Source organism: Venturia canescens, chromosome 3 (genome assembly GCF_019457755.1).
Source record: "Venturia canescens isolate UGA chromosome 3, ASM1945775v1, whole genome shotgun sequence".
Classification (NCBI taxonomy): Eukaryota; Metazoa; Arthropoda; class Insecta; order Hymenoptera; family Ichneumonidae; genus Venturia; species Venturia canescens.
In genome coordinates this window covers 1,254,473-1,275,123 of record NC_057423.1, presented here as the reverse complement: position 1 = coordinate 1,275,123, position 20,651 = coordinate 1,254,473, and the positions used below count along the sequence as shown (strand labels likewise).

The window sequence follows — 20,651 nt, the reverse complement described above, 5'->3', positions numbered from 1 at the left end:
GATTCTGCTCACCTGGTGTAACCGCCGCTTGCCCGAGCACGTATTTATTCGAGGTTGGTGCGTTTCCCTGTTTGCTTGTTTAATAATAACGAGACGTGCAATGAGAAAACTAATCGACCTCCGCTCGGGTGTATTCGCAGTGGCAATGAATTGCTTCCATAGACGTGAGTAGATGCAAGGCCATTACCGTAGCAAAACGTAGTAAATATAATTGCCAACTATTTCTTTTTTCTCTTTTCTCTCATCCGTAAACACATTTAATTGGTTTGTAGTAATGGAATTTATTTCTGACTAGGTACACTGCGTCAATGATTTATTATGACAGAAGAGGAAAAGTAGAACGTTTTTTTAATTCATTAATAGAAAAACAGGTTAATGTATTCAATCAAACTGGTACTTTTTTTTGGAGATTTTTTCTTTTTTCTTGAAATTGAGAATGTTCCATTGAATGTGAAACGACAGTTCGTAAAAAAATTAATTAATCGAACATTAAATATGCGTCTCACCTCAATAATAAATAATTATATAACAAATTTTCTAAGTGATCGATGTTTCTATGTGAATATTACATTGAGACTAATATGGGCAATTTATAAAATGAAGGAAGATGGCTCACGGCCAGGTTCTGACTTCGTCACAATCGGCCTCGTCCTCGAGAGTTAACGGACAAAATTCGTCTTCGGTGACTCTCTCGAGTTTACCAATGTCAGCCCGCGGCTTGAATGGCAATTGAGAGACCAAAATTCCTTCCTGTGGATCTCGATTAGCATCCTCGTCCTCGTCGTCAAATTCCATAAAATCATAGTCCTTCCAACCCCCGTGAATTTTAGCGTCTCGGAAGTCCTTTTCCGTGAAAGAAATCGTTTTGACTCGTTGCTTCGTGGTTTTCTTTTTCACCTCATTTTCCTCCTCGAGTTTTGTCCGCATCGGCCATTTTTTTTTTACTGTCGATTTCTTTTTTTTCTTTTTTAACGGCCACTCCGACCCGTCGATCATCGCTGAACCGTCGACTTGGCTCTTCGTGACCTTGGAGAAATCGGCCTCGAGGGACGCCATTTTCGAAGTCACGTTTTCTCCGCTGGTTTCCTTCATAATTTCCCCTTCGGTCGATGCCGATTTCAACGGTTTTTCGTCCAACTTACTTATGTCTTTTGTAAAAACCTTCTCAAGGTGGTTTCCCGTCGGAGTTGCAACTTTTGTTTCAATGACCTCGCTTTCACTAGAGCCGCTATCGTCGATCGCCTCCCCTTCCTTGGACACGAAAGATGCACTTCCGGTCCCGGTATCGTCACCTGCTATTTCTTTCATATTCAGCTCATCTATCGAACACATCTCTTCGCCAAGGTCGCCAATACTTTTGCACGATTCTTGGTGACGATCGATCGGTGAAATCGGCGTCTTCTTTTTCCCAAAGTCCTCTTGAACCTCATTTTTCACAATTTCTCTACTCGATTTCTCTTCGATATCCACGTGCTCTCGCATTCTTGGATTTTTCTCGAATTCTTGTTGCAAGTATTTGTCGAATCTCTCCTTGAAATACGTGTCGATCATTTTCCATACGTGGGTACTGTACCAGGAGAGAATTCCCAGGAGGAAAACGCCCCGGAAAACGAGGATCAACATTTTTTATCGATTTCGATTGACCGGTTAGCTCTTGATTGACTTTCAATTGACGGGGAGGAAAAAGCAACGATATTGTTAGAGTTCGTTTGTCGAGTGTTACCGTCGAGGCTATACTGGAAGATAAATCGATCCGTTGGGTTTGGATTGTAAAGAAAAATGTTTGAAGTATTTTTTTTTATCCGGAGGGTTCGTTAAATTGCGATTGCAGCTGAAAATTTTAAATAAATATGACGGGCAAATACGTCGGATGCAGTGTTGCGATTAAATCACGATTGGCAAGAAGCAAGAGAATTTCTCGTCGATTTTCCTCAGGAAAATGTTCGGAACGATTGCATTAAACCGGAGGTAGACATCGGAGCTAAAAGTAGCTTTAGTAATAACCCAGCAAGCGGTATAGAGATCAAGTTATCCGACCTCTCGAAGTTTCTTCCCTCGTTGGACTTCCTTTACAAGCTATTTCCTAAACGTTGTACTATTTCATTCTGTATCCAGGGAACGAGATGAGAGATAGAAGAAGAAGAGGAAGAGGAGAGAAAATAGGAATGCTCGAGTTTGAAAGCATCGATGTCTGATGGTGTTAAAGCAGCAAATCTCCGTGCTTTTCGCATATACGTTTTGCCGAGCATAGGAAGAACGGAATTTTCATGAAAAGCTGAAAGCTGTTATTCACAGTTTGCTCTTACCATCGATCTATCTATCCACCACTTTTTTAGTCTCTGATCCTCGCTTTTTTTAATCTGATGTCGAGTGCCAGGAAATCGATACGCGTAAAATACAAAGTCGCTGTAATATTTCAAGAGAGAAAAGGAGCGAGAGAGCTGAGAGTGTCGAGAACTCAGCCAATAGTCAAGGATGTGGATTCGTTCGAACGAAAAATAATATTGGTTCGTAGTATTCGCCCCAACCCTTCGAGCACTTTCCCTCCACAGATTCGCATCGATTCTCAGTGCCTAACAATCAATAAGTTTCTAGTTATGGTTTCATTCGTCCTTGATCCAAAATGTCAAGAGCTGATTCATTTAATGACACGTGGAATCGGAGTCGTGCAAACATTCCTGAGGATTCAACACGATATTGGATCGGCATGAGTTGCGTCTAGCGGACGTTTATCCTCTTCATATTGTCCCAACGTCCACGCAAGAGTCTTTTGCACTGACACTTCTGGACACTCGGCAAATACAAAATTCCAACTCGTTGATCGCTGCCAGGATGTTAATATCACGTGTCCAGGATTAGCGTAGCACTTTCACAAAAGACGGTTTAGGCAGGCAAAACTTGTCTCATTACGGTGCAGGTCTTCTCGCACCGTGATAACCTTCACAGGAGCTCGAAATTCACCAAACCATATCATTTCCTGTTTTCCCTTCGCATCAGTGAACATCAAGCTTCTCACGATCTCATGGAGGTCCTTGTACTCAATTCCCCGATTACGGAATCTCGACGGCGCACCTTCCCTCATCTCATCTACACCGCATCACATTAATCTATATAGAAGTGCACAGGGTGAGTCATTGCAAAGGCGAAACGAATGAATGCACGAAAAAAAGCAGTGTTTAAGCGGTGCTGCATTTTATTGAGAGAAGTCGCGGTAAAACCCACTGGGTAAGCAAATGATCAATTATATAATTTATTCATAGTTTTTCTACAAAAGGCTTCCTTTCGCGACACGTTCGTCAAGGTCCATCGAAAAGACTCACCCTGTATGGTAATGTGTGTCTCGGTATGACTTTGCTGTGTACGCTGACGAATCCTCCTATTCCTCTTCACCGGTTATGTAGTCCTTGAGAATGTACAATGCCTCTCGCATATTGGGCCAGGCCATAGTCACGAATACGAGGATAGAATTGGCAATTACGAAGAGACGCATCATCTCAACGCCATTGGATGATCTCAGCCATGTACCGAAGCCCTGATTTTCGCTGTCTTCGTCCAAAGGTTCCTCGTCGCTTTTTTTGTCCTTCTCCTTATCGACCTTCTCGTTTTTCACTCCTTTTCCAGACCCCTGATGATCTTTGCTCTCTTTTTCCGAACGACCACGTCTTTTCATCATTCCCAAAATGGACTGTCATCTGAAACAATATAATTATTACTTTTCGGTCGAGCTATTTTTCGAGTACACTCTGCTCAGTGCTTTTCATTTCTTATCATAAAATTTCTCAGGCTGGAAGGTGCGCTCCTTCCAGCCGTTCATATCGTTTCATATCGTAGGATTTCCGGATCCCAATGGACACGTCATCCGTCCATGTGGTCAACCACGAGCGTGGAGAAGGGACGCGAGCCACTGAAAAGGAGAGAGCGTTATCAGCACCGGTACAGACTCGGCGCGGCAGGCACGACGCTCCTCTCCCGGGTCATCTCGATCCTCTCTTCCCACAGGATCCTCCGACCGTTCTTCTCCGCCATCCCTTTTCATAAGCTAACTCGTCCTAAAAGCTCAGCGTAACTCGGCCCAGTTACCAAAGTTTGCTCGCAGCCTCTCCCATTATTCCCTTTTGAACTGGCTGGTGCCGCTTGTAATGTAGCGTCGTTCGGCTTTCCCCCAAACTTGATCTACTTCCTCCGTTCGATTATACGTATATCGCACCAACGGATATGTGGAAGGACGCAAATTTAACATGGACTATTTCAAAGTTACGCCCTTCTCCGTATCAACGTTTTCTCATGCACGTATTATCTATTCGTTTCTCCGGTGAATGAAACTTTCCAGAGACCTTTCTATCTTTCGAGAAAAAGCTCCGTTCCGCTCGTGCAACTTCACCGTTGCTTCTTGCACCAAGATCTCAAACTGTCACGCGAGCTTTGTTCGAGGAATTTCTCCATTACGGCCCATCCCTTCGTTCCTTGGCGTTCAACGATGGACAGTCAAAAGTGTATGGTAAATTTATCAACTGGGTCACTCTATGCCTCAAATATTTCCACGTTTTTTCCCCAAACTTTTCAACAGTTGAGTGGCTCAATTTTGGTATTAAACCGGTCTCTCGAATGGCGCATAGTTAGTGAAGAATAATGCGTGTATAATTTAAATCAATTAACACCGAATATTCACCACAATTATCTTCTTCAAATTTCGATTCACCTTCGATCCGATTTCATTGTAACAAAAACCGGCCCGTTTTTCTCGTACTTTTTAAGAAAACATCTCAGTATGAATATTTATAAAAAATAAACTTACTTGTGTGACAACGGTTGAACGTGTCAGGAAGAGCTTTTCGGCACGATCTTTCGAATTCCCGTTGGTATTATTTCCACCAAGTTTTTCCTTCGATATGGGTCATCCGGGACTCTTGGTTGAGACGTCAAAGTTTACCGTGAAGTTGGGGATGCCCTCGTAAGAGAAAAGTAAGGTTTATCACGTCGACTGTCCCGTGCTATACTGATGACACTTTTTCCGTGAAGAAGCCACGGGTAAAAACTTCACGACTGAAACAACTAGTGCCTCTCGCACTTTTGTGTGGGGCTTCAGCAACGCTTGGTATATCTGGTGTATGTTTAAGCTTATTATCGACTCCGTAGCAATGCTGGAGGTTCTCAGCGACATCTTTGCCGGAGCGCGGCTTCGTTATGTTTTAATTTGGAACGATGCGATTTTTAAAGCGAGTCCTGCCAGCGGAAATCTTCAAAAAAAAAAAAAAAATATCGCCTCCTTCATTCGGCTTATCGGCAAGCTTCTAATGGTTTACGAATAATATTTCATCGGCGAATCTCAAGCTTGATTGTAGAAGAGTGAATCGATCGGAACAGTTGACATGTGCGCAGTCAATGACGAGGAGAGCTTATACTCAATGCGACGAACTCTATTGTCCATGAATTCATTGATGCAAGACTGCTTTCAGGAGATTATGCAATCCAAAGCTGGATGCGAACAGAGAGGGAGGAAGAGTGATAGAGAGCGATTAACAGGGGGTGCTAAGACAAGGGGTACAATGATACAGTGAGGCTTACAGACCATTCATGCCAACGCCTTGGCTGCAGTAGACATCAAGCTCAGGTGTCGCAATCTACATAAACAGCATGATATCTGTACTGTAATCCTGTGTGGACCGCAGAAGGTGGTGTGAGTTACCGACTGTTCGGCACCTCTGATAACTGTTCGATTTCCGTCTCCAGTGCTTAGAAACGGTGTCAAGGCGTGGGTGACGTTTGAAAAATCCGTTGACCAATTGAAACAATTTCGAATGATTTATCAATTTGGCAAGTTGACGGGCTCGTTGAAAAATGTTCATTCGACGGTAACGACGATTTGAAGGTTTGTAGAACGATTATTTTTGTAACCGTAATAATGTGCAAACGTGCGGTTCCGTTCATTATTAAATGGAGCGAATCAATGGAACTAACTGGATAGAGTTAAGGTCGAAAACAAAAGAAAATCGATACCGGATTGAAGGAGTTCCGTCTTCGCCGGCTTAAGGTATAGATCATGCCCGAAGGATCGTATTTTATGGGTGTCCAAATTGGATCGATTTTTACTCTCTAATTAAAGATATAATCACTTTAAATTAATGTCAGAGTTATCAATTCGAAATTGTAAATAAATTTTTTCTACTTATCTTTTGGCGAATGAAATTACAAGCCATTAATTGATCGGGTATCCATCACTGACTGAACCCGAAATTTCATTCGTCCCTGGTGAAAATAATATAGTTTTTTTTATGTAAAAAATCGCATTAGAGAGTACAAAGGAAAAACACAATGGGAAATGGATCAAGAAAAAAGTGTTATTAAAAAAAACAGAAGGCTATGACAGGAATGGGAGGTCAACGAGTGTTCATTACTAATATCATTTAATTTTTAACGTAATATATTTTTATTGCTAGTAAGAAAATCGTCTTGAATTTTTTCCCAAACCGTTATTATATACTTCACTGTTGTTGCGTACTTTTTCATAAACTTCGTAAGAAGCGTTCATTCGTTATAGAAAGATAAACGATTTTTTTCGCATGGTCCATACAACCCTGTGTATTTTTCTTCATATTTAAACACGTTTATCTCAATAACCAATATACCACAAACCCTTTAAAATTTGATAGGCGTGTCAGTCGACTAGCCATTTAAACTCTGTGTAAATTTCAAAACTTTCTCAAGAAAATTGTTTCGTATATGAACTACCTTAAACGACGCATACGAATTACGAATGAACTTGTCGATGTATACATGAATCAATAACATTGTATATCAGTAAATAAGGAAACGTACAGTATATCGATGGAGAAACGAAGAGTGGTTACAGCGTTTTGTGAGATACGTGCTGGATAATCCTACCGCTCGGAGGAGGAACGAGGAACTTGTCGGAGATTTCCGCTAATACGTTTTCTCAAGCTGAATGGAGCGTATCTCTTCCAACCTCGTCTCGTTTCTACACGTATCGTATGTGGGACACACACCTCACTATATATCCACTCTCCTCAGAGTGTGTATACAAAATGTGCATATAGATTCGTTGCTTTTGGCTCTCGTCTGCAGCGAACGAGCAAAGAGGTTGGAAGAGTGGCACAGCGAGGGGCAGGAAGAGGAGGGGGGGGGGGGGTGGATGTCGAATACCACTGAGCTTTATGGATTATCGATGTATTTAGAAATAGTGACAGGTAGGTGTACGTAAACAGCTAAAAGGGTGCTGTGTCTATGTGTGTATGTGATCTGTCTCATATCTTGTTGCTTCATGTGAGTAAAGGAACTCCATGAATATGGTTTTTTTTCTACCATTCAGTTATGGAGGCACGAAACTGCGAGGGACTTACTCCTTGGAAAGAGGGTTATCGTCGATGTTCATTTAGATGCTCTGAAGATTTATCAGAAATGCCTAGAATGTTGTTCGAGATTTGGATGTTTTATTTTGAAACGATAAGTTTAAATTATTAATTTGAAAATACTGGTAACAGAGCTAATTTTTTTGAAACTTTGGAAAAGTGCAATAAGTGTTGAACAAAGTTGAGCATTGATTCGAGTTTCGATTTTTTTAGTGATTTTTTGTGAAAATAATTTAAATTTCCGATAAGTCGAGGGGATCGCTGAAGAATTTATCGTCACAGAGACTTATTCCCAGTCTAAATGCAAAGCTTCGCCGCGGCGTTGAATAACGGAATAAAAATTTAATTTCTCCTCGAGTGAGTATTGGAAAAAGATTTACTCAGGCATCATTCGTGGCGAACTACATCAGTTATATGAGAAGTTTTCCGGCGAGGGGGCGAGAAATTTCTTCCTTTCGAATCCACGACATTCTTATCTTGCAGGACTATCATTTTGAAATTACGTCGACACTCGCGGGAATTCGGATCGGAAGACGGTCGTTTTTCCCTATCCTCGGTGTCGCTGTCACTTGGCTGCTTTCAATGAAAGTTTAACTTCCTACGCCAGTCTCAATTCTCAGAAAATCGTCGACGAAATTTCCACACAAACCCTCCTAAGCTTATACGTCGCAACGTTTCTACTCCAGTCATTTCATCAAGAATCACTTGCTCAGGGATTTTAAGGTCTCATGCAAAAATTTAAAAGAAAATACTCTTCTAATTCGAATAATGATCGCTAAGCTGATATTTTTTTCAAACCTCATACAACTGCGCCCAAACCTCTCATGTTGAACGGAGCAATTTCTCCCTAATGGTGTCCTGGGGCAGGTGCAGTTTCCCTTAAAATTCTTTGCACCGTCAGCTCTCATACATACAACGCTCCGAAACAAACTAGATACTACTATAAAGTGTCGTGCAAAGTTTTGGATTAAAACTGTACGGGCTCAACGAGACGAGAACACAAAACTTCCAGTCATACATATAGTAACAGTACATAAAACGTATATGGGCGTTTACCTATAGCTTGTAAATACATTGTATATGGACTCGAACACAGTTCGCGTTAACTAACGCCCTCTCGTGGCGAATTGAGTGTCCTGATGTTCGGGGGTAGTTGTGGCTAACGATTTGAAAACATATGCATATGTATATCGTGTCTATGTCGAGCAGAAACACTTGTCCCCTCGGTCATAAACTCTTTCGGAGACAAAAACCGATTCGAATGTTATTTCCTTCTAGCAGATAGTATAAATTGGATGTTAAAACCTCTCGTTCGTTGTTGTAAAATAAATAGACAAAAACTAAGTGGATGAACAGAATGACAGAAAATTCAGATTCTTCGTTTTTGATTTAATTATGGGGCGAAAATGAGTTTTTAAAAATACAATTATTAGATGTTGATTCGTGTGATGTCGTACCATAAAACTTGGAAAATAATTTCGAATGACGGTTCGTTTGTATGGGAGATAAAAAAATGTAAAAATTCCTCAAATGTTACGAAATGGAAAAATATTTGCTGCTCTTTGGACTCATTAGCGATGATAGCTTTGGTGTAATTTCGACGAAAAAGGTCATTCTATTTGCGGATGAGTTATCGAGGTCGGGAATGCGGGACGAAATGGTGACGGTTTGAGAAAACAGGTTTTTTAATGATGGTGAAAATCGTGAGTGAAAAAGCGACTGCGATTCAAACAACACGTACGCCCCGTTCCACCTTCATTTAATTCGAGACGTATCAATATGGAAAATCAAAAATGTTATCTGATAGAAGAACAAAAGAGAAACGGTGAAGAATAAGGCGTGTATTCTTTAAATGCGTCAATGGCATTAAAAAACTGTTCAAGACGAGAGAGTAGTTCGATGTAGTCGTTACATTTATAGGATGTTTGTTCGTGTGAAAAAGACACAAAGTTCTATTACAACTCCGGGAACTGCGTATTTGCAGCTGTTTTTGCCATACTATATCTTTGTAATCACCCGTTTGGTTATCCGTGACACATCGCGCCAGTACCTCATGGAACGGAGAAGAAAATGTTTCCACGCTTGGCGTGTTAGGCAAAGAAAGAACTTTCACGAAGTTTAGATCATTAAGTTCATAGACGTCACGCGAAACAATAAATAATTTTGAATTCTACAATGCTTAGAGATTGTATTCTCAGTTTTTCCTGTGAGAATGAATATTTCTATTTTTTTGCATAGAGGTTCAGTTGAGGATCATTATTTATCAGATTAAGGCAAGGTCGTTGCAATTAATTTTTTTTTCACAACTCCATTGTTGCAGGTATTTCGTTGAATTATTATTCTTGAACGATGAAAGATCCGATATCGAGTATCGAGTGGTGACATCAAATTTGCAATCACGTTTGACAGATACTTTATCAAATTATAGATCAAAAGTGGGGACGAGTTTAATACCTCGCTCACTGGCATTTTCGAAGGCACTGTTTTATGCAAATGCAGGCAATATATGTGTCCAATAATTGGGAGTAACGAATATTTGTCGTTCTCAAATAGCGCATTTTCGATGCTGCTAACATTCGAACGTCATTTTGTTTGGATGTCTGTTTTAAGGTACTTGGATTTCTGGCGTTATAAGAATATTTCGGGTTCTCATTACGATACATTCTGGTGCTGTGGCTGTCATATATCGATTCCGTTGTGGACTCTCATATCAAGAGCTGTGGTGAGTTCTTGTTGCCGAAAGATGAAAAAATATTCACAGTTATTGAAACTCAAAACGTTTTTGAGTTACTTCGGAATATCTCCGCCATGCGTCGTCGACTGATCAAAAGTGTCATATTATGCGATTTTTCTCGTCTTGATTGGTACATTTTTCTTCGATCCGATAATTGGATATCGTAATATTCATTCCTCGCCTCGTACATGAATGATATTTTATTAAGCTCTCTTTTGATGGGTTATTACGATGACTGAAATGAAATAACTTTCATCTGTTAACTTTTATTAAAGACCCAAAATCGAGTCTACGGGTGCGTTTCCACCGGAGCGAAGACGAGCGGAGCGGCGTAGATGTTGGGTGTTTCCACCAAACGGCGCTGAAGTTTGCAACGTTCGAGTCCAACGAAGTGGACGAAAAAACATTTGTAATTCGCCAATTTTTTATTTCACCAAGTATCGGTGCGGGTTGAAAAACTACGAATTGCAAATTCGGCAGGGAAGGAAATTGGAGAATTACGGGAATTATTGTCATTTCCACCAATGCGGAACAGAGAGGTGTAGCAAAACGGCTGAATTCTTTTCTCCGCTCCGCTCAACACCACTCGACTCCTCTCATAATATGTTTACACACGATTAGTCTCCGCTCCGCTGTATGTGCGACCCTAACCAAAGCAGTGTGAAGAGGAGACGTGGAATTTAAGCGTTCCTTTTGGTTAACGTCTGCACGCCTCCGCTCTACTCCGCACGTCGCCGCTCTGGTGGTAACGCACCGATATTTTTATTTTGCATATTTGATCTATTGACATGAATATTGCATTCGCTAACTACGTTCAAAGTTTAATTTCGTCGACCTATGAACTTTGACTAGGCTATCATTGACGCGTGTCCTTTATGTTGGTTAATGTACAGATGAGAAAGTAAGATACATTTCTGTTACCGAAATTTCGTAAAAAATTAAAATATGAAAAAATTAATACAATGTTACGATTCTTGAACCATTGGTCAGATAATAGCTCTGGAAAAATTTACTTTCTTATCGACGAAGTCAGTGCGGTGATTCTATCCCGTCAGACATGGCGAGCCGAAGAGTAGTGAAGTACGAAAATATAGTTGCGAGGAACTTGATGAAAAAGAAACAAAACCACGGTGATTTTGATTTTTACTGACTGACTGAGTAAATATAACAATAGGATAATATTTTTTCGTACCGAGGAGTAAAAGCGAAATGATAAAGGAGGGAGAAAACCACCAAATGAGACCTGAATCGGTCGTTGTGATCTCAGCAGAATCATGAGAACGGTTTTCATCATTTTTGGTGACATATCAGTCCACGGAACGTTGTAAGAAGCTGTTCCTACTGAATCACACTGTATCCAACGTGGCCAAGTCAGTAGAAGAATCGAACCATTGAAAATTCAATTCAATTACAATTATATGTTCATAGCGAGAAAAAGTATTATTGCAACTTTGTACTTACCACTCTCATCATATTTTCTGCAGGCCAAATAGAGATCGTTAGATTTAACAGAACAACAAGAAGGCCTGGTCCATATTGCATTATGACCGACCAGGATGGGTTCTACGATATTGTTAATATTCATTGATTTTTTTAACACACTTGGATAAACTTGAAGTGTTAGTTAAATCTCAAATGTTTATATTTACAGCAACAATCTGCATGGAAGCCCCGATCGCTGCAACCCCACACGTTCCTGTGGTAACGAATGTAACGTAGGGCATTATTTTGGCGATGCTATTGGCATACGATAGCAGTTGGTTATGTTTTTTGATGAATAATAAAATTTCCGAAATGTTGGAAAAGCATTTGATTTCTTCAGCAAGTATTTCGAGCCTGGATCCAGCGAACCACAAAATTATCGCTACTTGACAATCGACTGTACAAGCCGCGGAAGCTTGATACAGGAAGATTGATTGATGAAGTAAAACCAAGTAGTAAGATACATAGGATTCCGTGGAAAAGGGATAAGCCACTGTGATTATCATTTTTTGTTCAGAATTAACAAATAAACTGGCAATCAGTGCAGTAGCTGCATAGTAATTTAAACACGATATCGTCAAGTGAAAGATCCAACAATTATCGATGTAGCCCTGGATAATCTGTCTTTCTTCTTTGCAACAACTTCTTGAAAATTCCTCCATATCATTGATCAAAATCTTGTATGAAAAAAAACAATCAGATTACAAAAAGATTTAAACGACCGCCACACAGGTCGTTCGATTAGTATTAGCTCATGTCATACCTGAAACTGTTTTCGATGCAATCGCGAAATAATAGCTTTCCAAATATAAACTACACAAACCGAACAGAAAGTAGCTATTTCAGTGAGAACAACCGGATCAGTGACGTATGTAGCGATTGAGTTTATCAGTAATATAAAAAGACACAACATATGCAATATGGAAACACATAGGATGAAATCCATCTTGATGAATTCGCATTTTGTTGCATTTCTTGATGGTGGCCAAGTGCAGGCGAGAAAAACAGTCCACTTCGTGAATCGAATTACTCCTTCGAGACTTACTTTACTCCGCATGTTGATGCCTCTTTAACGACTGATCAACTCTCCGGTGGTAACACTATTCTCCACCCCACTCCCATCCCCTTGTTCATAAATTTCTGATGATGAAGGTTATTATCCAATTATACTTATGGAACGTACCGACAAGTCGTGTTATTCCTTTCATATTTTGCCACGATGTTTTCTACTGCTTCAAGTACTGTTGTACTTTCCCAGTAACGGCATGCACGGAAAATTCGCTGGCGTATGCACGCCGCGTCGTTAATTACCATAGAGCCGTTGTCCCAGGCGGTACATTTCTAGAAAATGTAGAAAATTCTATGGGAATTTTACCTTCTGCTGTTAATTGTTATTGATTACGGAAGGAGAAGTATTCCTGGTAAAAGAGGAACACTCTAAACTTCCCGACGAACGTTCAGTCTTGCGTCGACTACCGGGGAGGTAGGAGCTAAAATGTTCCCAAGTCAATGTAATCCGAAGCGCGAAAAGCTACATTTCTATATTCTCCAATGTTTGGTGCTAAGCCAATTGTCCGTCTCTCCATTGAAGACTGAAGTAAGAGAAAACATAACCACATAATACACATCGTGTCTTTTCTTTGATGCTTAACATTATCATTTTGATAGTTGTCATCAAGAAGCTTGGGCGTTTTTAGATTGTGAATATTGTCATTTTTGTAAAACGACAAGCTGTAAGAATTGCACAACCGTCGTCCATTAAATGTTACACGTTCATGTTCGCACATGAGAATAAACGAGACATATTATTTCGTACGTTGAAAATAATTCAAATTCCGGCGCAGCATAAATCGTTAAATTCAAAGAGATTCGTTACTTTTTGGTAGCCTTTAATGAGCTGCAATTATCACGAGAAGCTTTGACACGCTGTTTGCTACTACACGCACATTAACGACGCTGGTCGAAGAACCAAGAGTTTCCGACGTGTCGCATATTACAACGGTACTCTCTGGTTGGTTGAGTACAGCCTTGATTGAGTACACATGGTACGAGGAAAGATTTCCGAGGGCACCGGGTGAGGATTTTGAGTTCATGTACTGGCTGGCGCGCTATATCACAGTAGAGGAGGTGCATGTTTGAGCCCCTCTGGCGGCGGCGATTGAGCGTGCTCACACTGCCACCCGAGGGGATCAACCAAGTACCGACTGTATCGGCAAGGTTTTTCGCAGTTTCCCTTCGCCCTGGGTGAATGCGATACAGTGGGGAGTAAGTCGGCTGCAGCCGCAACGGGAGGGGAAAAAAGTGGATTAGGGTTAAGGGGGAGGATCGTAAAAACCGAGAGGTATACGATCTAATAAATAAAAAAACCCTTGAACACATTTTTTATATACTCGGAAATACTAGAAAATTTTTTTTTTAAATACAATATTTTTGTACAATGGTGTGTTAAAAATGGCACCCTTTGAATTGGCATTGACAGCAAAACGGAAACAGTTTTTATCCCGGCTTCTTGATTAAAATTACATGTCGTAGGAAAAACGTATGTTTTCAGCATAACGTAACCGTTTGATAACTTTTTTTTTCTTTTATAAACAATTTTGTACTGAGGAATCCACAAAAATTGTCATTTTTTTCTTCAAACGGTGGCAATTTTTTTTCTAAACAATATTTTGAAAGTCCCATACGTCTTGCGATAGCTAATAACATATATTTTATACGAATCTTTTTGGTTCTTAACCCTCAGAAGTTCCATTTTTTAACATAGTCATCATTTGAAATTTGCTGTCAACGCCCATTCAAGGGGTGTCGTTTTCAATACAACACTTTGCAGAAGAATACAATGAAAAAAATTTTTTAAATAAAAAAAATTTTTCCAGTACTTCTGAGTGTGTAAAAGATGTGTACAAGGTTTCATATGAATCCAACCAACCAATTTTTGTTATAAAATAAACAAAAAAACACCCCAAAATCCAACGTTTTCACTGTTCATAGCTCTTAAGCGGAGCAAAAAGGTTTCCAAAAGCAAAATTGAAGCTGAGGCTTCTACCTTTGAGGATTCGCTCGCGGAGTTGAGAACAAAAAATTTAATCTGAAAATACCAGTCCAATTAAAACGGGGATCAAACGACTGAAAAAATCAGCGTTTTTCGAAAGGACGTAATAACCGCAAAAAGGTCGCAGTGACTTTTCGAATAATCCAAAGTAAAGCCGAATGTCTTCCCTTCAAAATGGGCCTTGTTGCATCCGAGATCTAAACCAGCGGCCCAGTAGAACAGAAAAGAGCGTGGGAACTTTTTCGGACTTTTATCCACAAACTTTTCTCTGTTAGTGTATAATATCACTGCAAAAACATAAAAAAAAAAATTACTATATTTTCAGTCAATTAAAAATTTCCTCCTATTTATTGCTACGATGACACAATAGGATGATCATGATAGAGGAAAAATATGAGACTATTCTAGCATAGCCAAGAATAGCGAATGAATTTCTGCAGAGTATCGTGTTACGCTTCCAACGGTACTGGTTAGAGAGTTTTGTCACCTCAAGCGTTCTCAGCATGATTTTGTGATTAAAAGATTTTTATATAACGCAACCACGTTTTCCTCGCTTTTCGAGCCTGCCGGCGGTACGGAAAGTAAGTGTTTTAATAACTCCTAGGAGTTAAAAGTGTTGTTTTACGTACTCCCCACCACTAATCCACTCCAACAGTCGGTAAAACGCCTACTTTCCGTACTGCCGGCACGCTTGAAAAAGCTCGGAAACGTGGTTTGGTTAGATAAATTATCGTGTGCATCTCGGAGGCAGGGTGGATCTTTTACGTCGAGCGCGCGTAGCAGCGCGCTCGGCTATGATTCGTACTGAAAACATCGCGCTCGGCGTAAAAGATTCACTTTGCCTCCTCGTTACACAATGTACAATTATTCTGATTTTATACACAAATTCGCTGTCAACATTACACACAAGCTTTTCAAGTTTTCAAATAAAACACGGGTCGATGCAAAAAAAGCGTCTAGAAATATGAATAATAAGGAAGACTGTCGATATTTGTTTTGTAGAAATTTGTATTTTTCATCCACATAATCTTGGATTCAGTGTCAAAATTGTGCGGAGATGGCATAGGATTCATGTGCAGGTCTGACTACACATGATGGTCCGCAAAAATAGGGGAGCATGGAGCAAAGTGGACTTTTCTGAAAAATAAAAAATTTTGGGGCAAAGTAGACTTCCTCTTGGAAAAAATGCTTTACCGATGATTCTGACTGATTGTCTCTAATATATGGTGAAATTGAATGAAATTTTTTTTTTTTTTTTTTTTCATAAAATTCAGATTTTATTCAATTTCGCCTTCACAGAGTTTACTCAACCATTATAGAATTTGTTCCCATTCACAATGTTTAGTCAACAACAAAAAATTCAAGATTCAAGAAAAAACACGATGTTTTGTAAAAAACGATTTTTGTTCATTTTCGGACAGCTATAAAAATTGAAAAAATAAAACAAAAAAATTTCCCAAATTTTTCGGGCATCTTGTTTTGCTCCGGTCTCTCCTATGTATAGTAAAACGTTATAGGTATTCGGTGTACATTCGTATGATTATCATAGAATATACTATGCTGACAATTAAAATTTGTGATTTACTATACATTTCCGTCCATCACTAGGTTCTAGACTGACATGATGAATAACACTCGAAAATAAAATGAAATATAGTTTTCACGTGCATCACTTTTTGATCTTCATATAACGCTGTTTAGAAATTAAGTGACGAAAAAGTGCAAAGTTCGAAAAAATGCTTGCTGTTTGTAATCGGTGCCTAAATACTTTGAACATTCTTGATAAATAATATATTTCTCAGTATACAAAATGAATCCGTTTTCTCCGGGCAATTTTTCAAAAGATGAAAAAAATAATACAATACTACAATTGTTGAATCATTGGGTCAGTCCGTGGCTCTGAAAAAATGTACTTTCTTATCGACGAAGTCAGTGCGGTGATTCTATCCCGACAGACATGGCGAGCCGAAGAGTAGTGAAGTACGAAAATATAGTTGCGAGAAACTTGACGAAAAAGAAATAAAACCATGGTGAATTTCATTTCTACTGAGTGAATATTATAACAATGGGATAATATTTTTTCGTACCGAGGAGTAAAAGCGAAATGATAAAGGAGGGAAAAAACCACCAAATGAGACCTGAACCGGTCGTTGTGATCTCTGCAAAATCATGAGAACGGTTTTCATCATTTTTGGTGACATATCAGGCCATCGTACGTTGTAAGCAGCTGTCCCTACTAAATCACACTGTATCCAACATGGTCAAGTCAGTAGAAGAATCGAACCAATGAAAATTCATTTCAATTACAATTTGGTGTTCATAGCGAGAAAAAGTATTATTGCAACTTTGTACTTACTACTCTCATCATATTTTCTGCTGGACAAATAGAGATCGTTAGATTTAATAGAAGAACAAGGAGGCCTGGTCCATATTGCATTATGACCGACAAGGATGGGTCCTATGATATTGTCAATATGTATTAGTTTTTTCAACGCACTTGGATAAACTTGAAGTGTTAGTTAAAACTCAAATGTTTATATTTACAGCAACAATCTGCATGGAAGCCCCGATCGCTGCAACCCCACACGTTCCTGTGGTAACGAATGTAACGTAGGGCATTATTTTGGCGATGCTATTGGCATACGATAGAAGCTGGTTATGTTTTTTGATGAAAAATAAAATTTCCGAAAGGTTGGAAAAGCATTTGATTTCTTCAGCAAATATTTCGAGCCTGGCTCCAGCGAACCATAAAATCATCGCTACTTGACAATCGACTGTACAAGTCGCGGAAACTTGATACAGGAAAACTGTTTGATGAAGTAAAACGAAGTAGTAAGCTACGCCGAATTCCGTGGAAAAAGGATAATCCACTGTGAATATCATTTTTTGTTCAGAATTAAAAAAAAAACTGGCAATCAGTGCAGTAACTGCATAGTAATTTAAACACGATATCATCAAGTGAAAGATCCAATAATTATCGATGTAGCCCTGGATAATCTGTCTTTCTTCTTTGCAACAACTTCTTGAAAACTCCTCCATATCGTTGACCAAAATCTTGTATGAAAAAAAACAATCAGATTACAAAAAGATTTAAATGATCGTCACACAGGTCGTTCGATTAGTATTAGCTCATGTCATACCTGAAACTGTTTTCGATGCAATCGTAAAATAATAGCTTTCCAAATATAAACTATACAAACCGAACCGATAGAAGTCATTTCAGTCAGAATGACTGGATCCGTGACGTATGTGGCGATTGAGTTTATCAGTAATATTAAAAGACACGACATATGTATTATGTAAATACAAAGAATGAAATCCGCCTTAATGAATTCACGCTTTGTTGCGTTTCTTGATGGTGGCCAAGTGCAGGCGAGAAAAACAGTCCACTTCGTGAATCGAATTGCTCCTTCGAGACTTACTTTACTCCGCATGTTGATGCCTCTTCAACGACTGATCAACTCTCCGGTGGTAACACCATTCTCCACCCCACTTCCATCCCCTTGTTCATAAATTTCTGACGAGGAAGGTTATTATCCAATTATACTTATGGAACGTACCGACAAGTCGTGTTATTCCTTTCATATTTTGCCACGATGTTTTCTACTGCTTCAAGTACTGTTGTACTTTTCCAGTAACGGCATGCACGGAAAATTCGCTGGCGTATGCACGCCGCGTCGTTAATTACCATAGAGCCGTTGTCCCAGGCGGTACATTTCTAGAAAACGTAGAAAATTCTATGGGAATTTTACCTTCTGCTGTTAATTGTTATTGATTACGGAAGGAGAAGTATTCCTGGTAAAAGAGGAACACTCTAAACTTCCCGACGAACGTTCAGTCTTGCGTCGACTACCGGGGAGGTAGGAGCTAAAATGTTCCCAAGTCAATGTAATCCGAACCGCGAAAAGCTTCATTTCTACATTCTCCAATATTTGATGCCAAGCCAATTGTCTGTCTCTCCATTGAAGACTGAGGTAAGGAAAAACATTTAATTTAACCACATAATACACGTCGTGTATTATGTGGTTATTAAAGTAAAAAAAGAGAGCGACAAGCATTAAAAGACCGCGACCTTAGTTATGAATGATTTTTACTATATTTTCAGTCAATTAAAAATTTCCTCCCCCACTATTTATTGCTACGATGACACAATAGGATGATCGCCTCTAACGGTACTGGCCAGAGAGTTTTGTCATCTCAAGCGTTCTCAGCATGATTTTGCGATTAAAAGATTTTTATTCTGATTTTATACACAAATTCGCTGTCAACATTACACACAAGCTTTTCAAGTTTTCAAATAAAACACGGGTCGATGCAAAAAAAAGCATCTGGTAATATGAATAATAAGGAAGACTGTCGTTATTTGTTTTGTAGAAATTTGTATTTTACATCCACATAACCATGGATTCAGTGTCAAAGTTGTGCGGAGATGGCATACGATTCATGTGTAGGTCTGACCACACATGTTGGTCCGCAAAAATAGGGGAGCATGGAGCAAAGTGGACTTTTCTGAAATTAAAAATTTTGGGGCAAAATAGACTTCCTTTTGGAAAAAATGCTTTACCGACGATTCTGACTGATTGTCTCGAAGATATGGTGAAATTGAATGAAATTTGAATTTTTTTTTCATAAAATTCAGATTTTATTCAATTTCACCTTCATAGATTTGACTCAACCATTACATAATTTGTTCCCATTCACAATGTTTATTCAACAAAAAAAAAAAAAAATTCAAGATTCAAGAAAAAACACGATATTTTGTAAAAAACGATTTTTGTTCATTTTTGGACAGCTATAAAAATTGAAAAAATAGGACAAAAAAAGTTTCCAACTTTTTCGGAAATCTTGTTTTGCCCCGGTCTCTTCTATGTATAGTAAAACGTTATAGGTATTCGGTGTACATTCGTATGAGTATCACAGAATATAGGGTACTATGATGCAAAATGGACACTTGAGGATTTAAGCAAGTTTCATTGATGAGCATATGGTCTTTCAACTATTTTTGAGTCCCAAAATTAATACCCAGTCCTTGTTTCCCAAATATTGTAAAAAAAAAATTTTCAGGCCAAAACGGACACATCCCCTCAGAGGCCTAAAAATCGAAAAACCGACATTTTTCGAAATACAGCCGTTCCAAGCGACTGTTTCCGAATAGAATGTCAACTCAGCAATATAACGAAAGGAACGGGACCAATTGGACCCCCATACCCTGGTATGTAAGAAAGATAAATGAGCTAAATTTTGAAATTGCTTTTGTTTCATGTTTTTGGGCCATGCAAAAAATAAACTCTGGGTCCATCGTGCTGAGGTATGTTTCGTGTTCGCACTATATCAGAGTTCCACCATTGATTTATGGGCCTAGTTTCTGGAATTTCTTAAATAAAATTTTCCGTCTCTAAGAGGGGTACAAATCGAAATATCGATATTTTTCAAAATGTAGCAGTTTAGCAGACAGAAAAAAGAGGTCACCAAGACAGCCAAATCCGCGTCTTCTGAAGACGTTTCTTGCGTTTTTTGGAAGGACTATGTTCGTCGTCCTCCGAAGATTGTATTTGTTGTGTGACATGCAAAAAATGGGCACACACCTTGTGTACAGATGTTGAAGACGAAGATGTCAGCTATAGTGCGATTTTTGTAAGAAATGCATAAAAAACCTTTTTTCCTTATTCGTACTTTGATTACTATTGTGGTTTTTAGAAATAAGTCAAAAAAGCGAATGGATAGTGAGAAAGTAGTACTATTTTGCTCTGAAATTTGAATTTTTTGGGGATGTCACCGTTGAATTCAACAATTTACCATGATTTATGGTCAGGGTATGATTTGGAACCGAAAAAAAATCTATGCATTTTATGAAATTTCAGTTAGGGGAAAGTCCGTTTTGCTCTGGAATTCAACTTTGTGGGGCACAACGTACACGGTGTCCGTTTTGTTCCATATTACCCTACTATGCAGACAATTAAAATTTGTGATTTACTATACATTTCCGTCCATCATTAAGTTCTAGTCTGACATAATG

The 20,651-nt window shown here is 39.1% G+C and overlaps 3 protein-coding genes across 3 annotated transcripts in view; 1 reads left to right on the top strand and 2 right to left on the bottom strand.

Moving 5' to 3' along the window:
- Positions 1-261: 261 nt before the first annotated feature.
- On the bottom strand, positions 262-3,107 carry Xport-B (exit protein of rhodopsin and TRP B). Its single transcript, XM_043414811.1, has one exon. The coding sequence runs from the start codon at positions 1,621-1,623 to the stop codon at positions 613-615; it is 1,011 nt and encodes a 336-aa protein (XP_043270746.1). The 5' UTR covers positions 1,624-3,107; the 3' UTR covers positions 262-612.
- A 2,653-nt stretch (positions 3,108-5,760) lies between these two features.
- LOC122408170 (uncharacterized) overlaps positions 5,761-20,651 on the top strand; it is an 81,430-nt gene continuing 66,539 nt past the window's right edge. Inside the window, exon 1 of the mRNA XM_043414805.1 lies at positions 5,761-5,869. The gene's annotated coding sequence lies outside the window, so the exon portion shown is untranslated. The remainder of the gene's footprint in view (positions 5,870-20,651) is intronic.
- LOC122408174 (odorant receptor 4-like) lies at positions 16,419-17,925 on the bottom strand. Its single transcript, XM_043414812.1, has 5 exons — positions 17,776-17,925; positions 17,180-17,689; positions 16,992-17,093; positions 16,723-16,881; positions 16,419-16,639 (listed from the first exon to the last, which is right to left on the bottom strand). Exons 1-5 carry the CDS (start codon positions 17,923-17,925, stop codon positions 16,565-16,567), a joined length of 996 nt encoding a protein of 331 aa, XP_043270747.1. The 3' UTR covers positions 16,419-16,564.

Coding starts and splice junctions, on each gene's coding strand:
- Xport-B (XM_043414811.1), bottom strand. CDS start 1,623: ATGTTGATCCTCGTTTTCCGGGGCGTTTTCCTCCTGGGAATTCTCTCC.
- LOC122408174 (XM_043414812.1), bottom strand. CDS start 17,925: ATGTCGTGTCTTTTAATATTACTGATAAACTCAATCGCCACATACGTC. Junction 17,094..17,179: donor CTTCCATGCAGATTGTTGCT/GTAAATATAAAC, acceptor ACAATATCATAG/GACCCATCCTTGTCGGTCAT. Junction 16,640..16,722: donor CATTTCGCTTTTACTCCTCG/GTACGAAAAAAT, acceptor TTTTTCGTCAAG/TTTCTCGCAACTATATTTTC.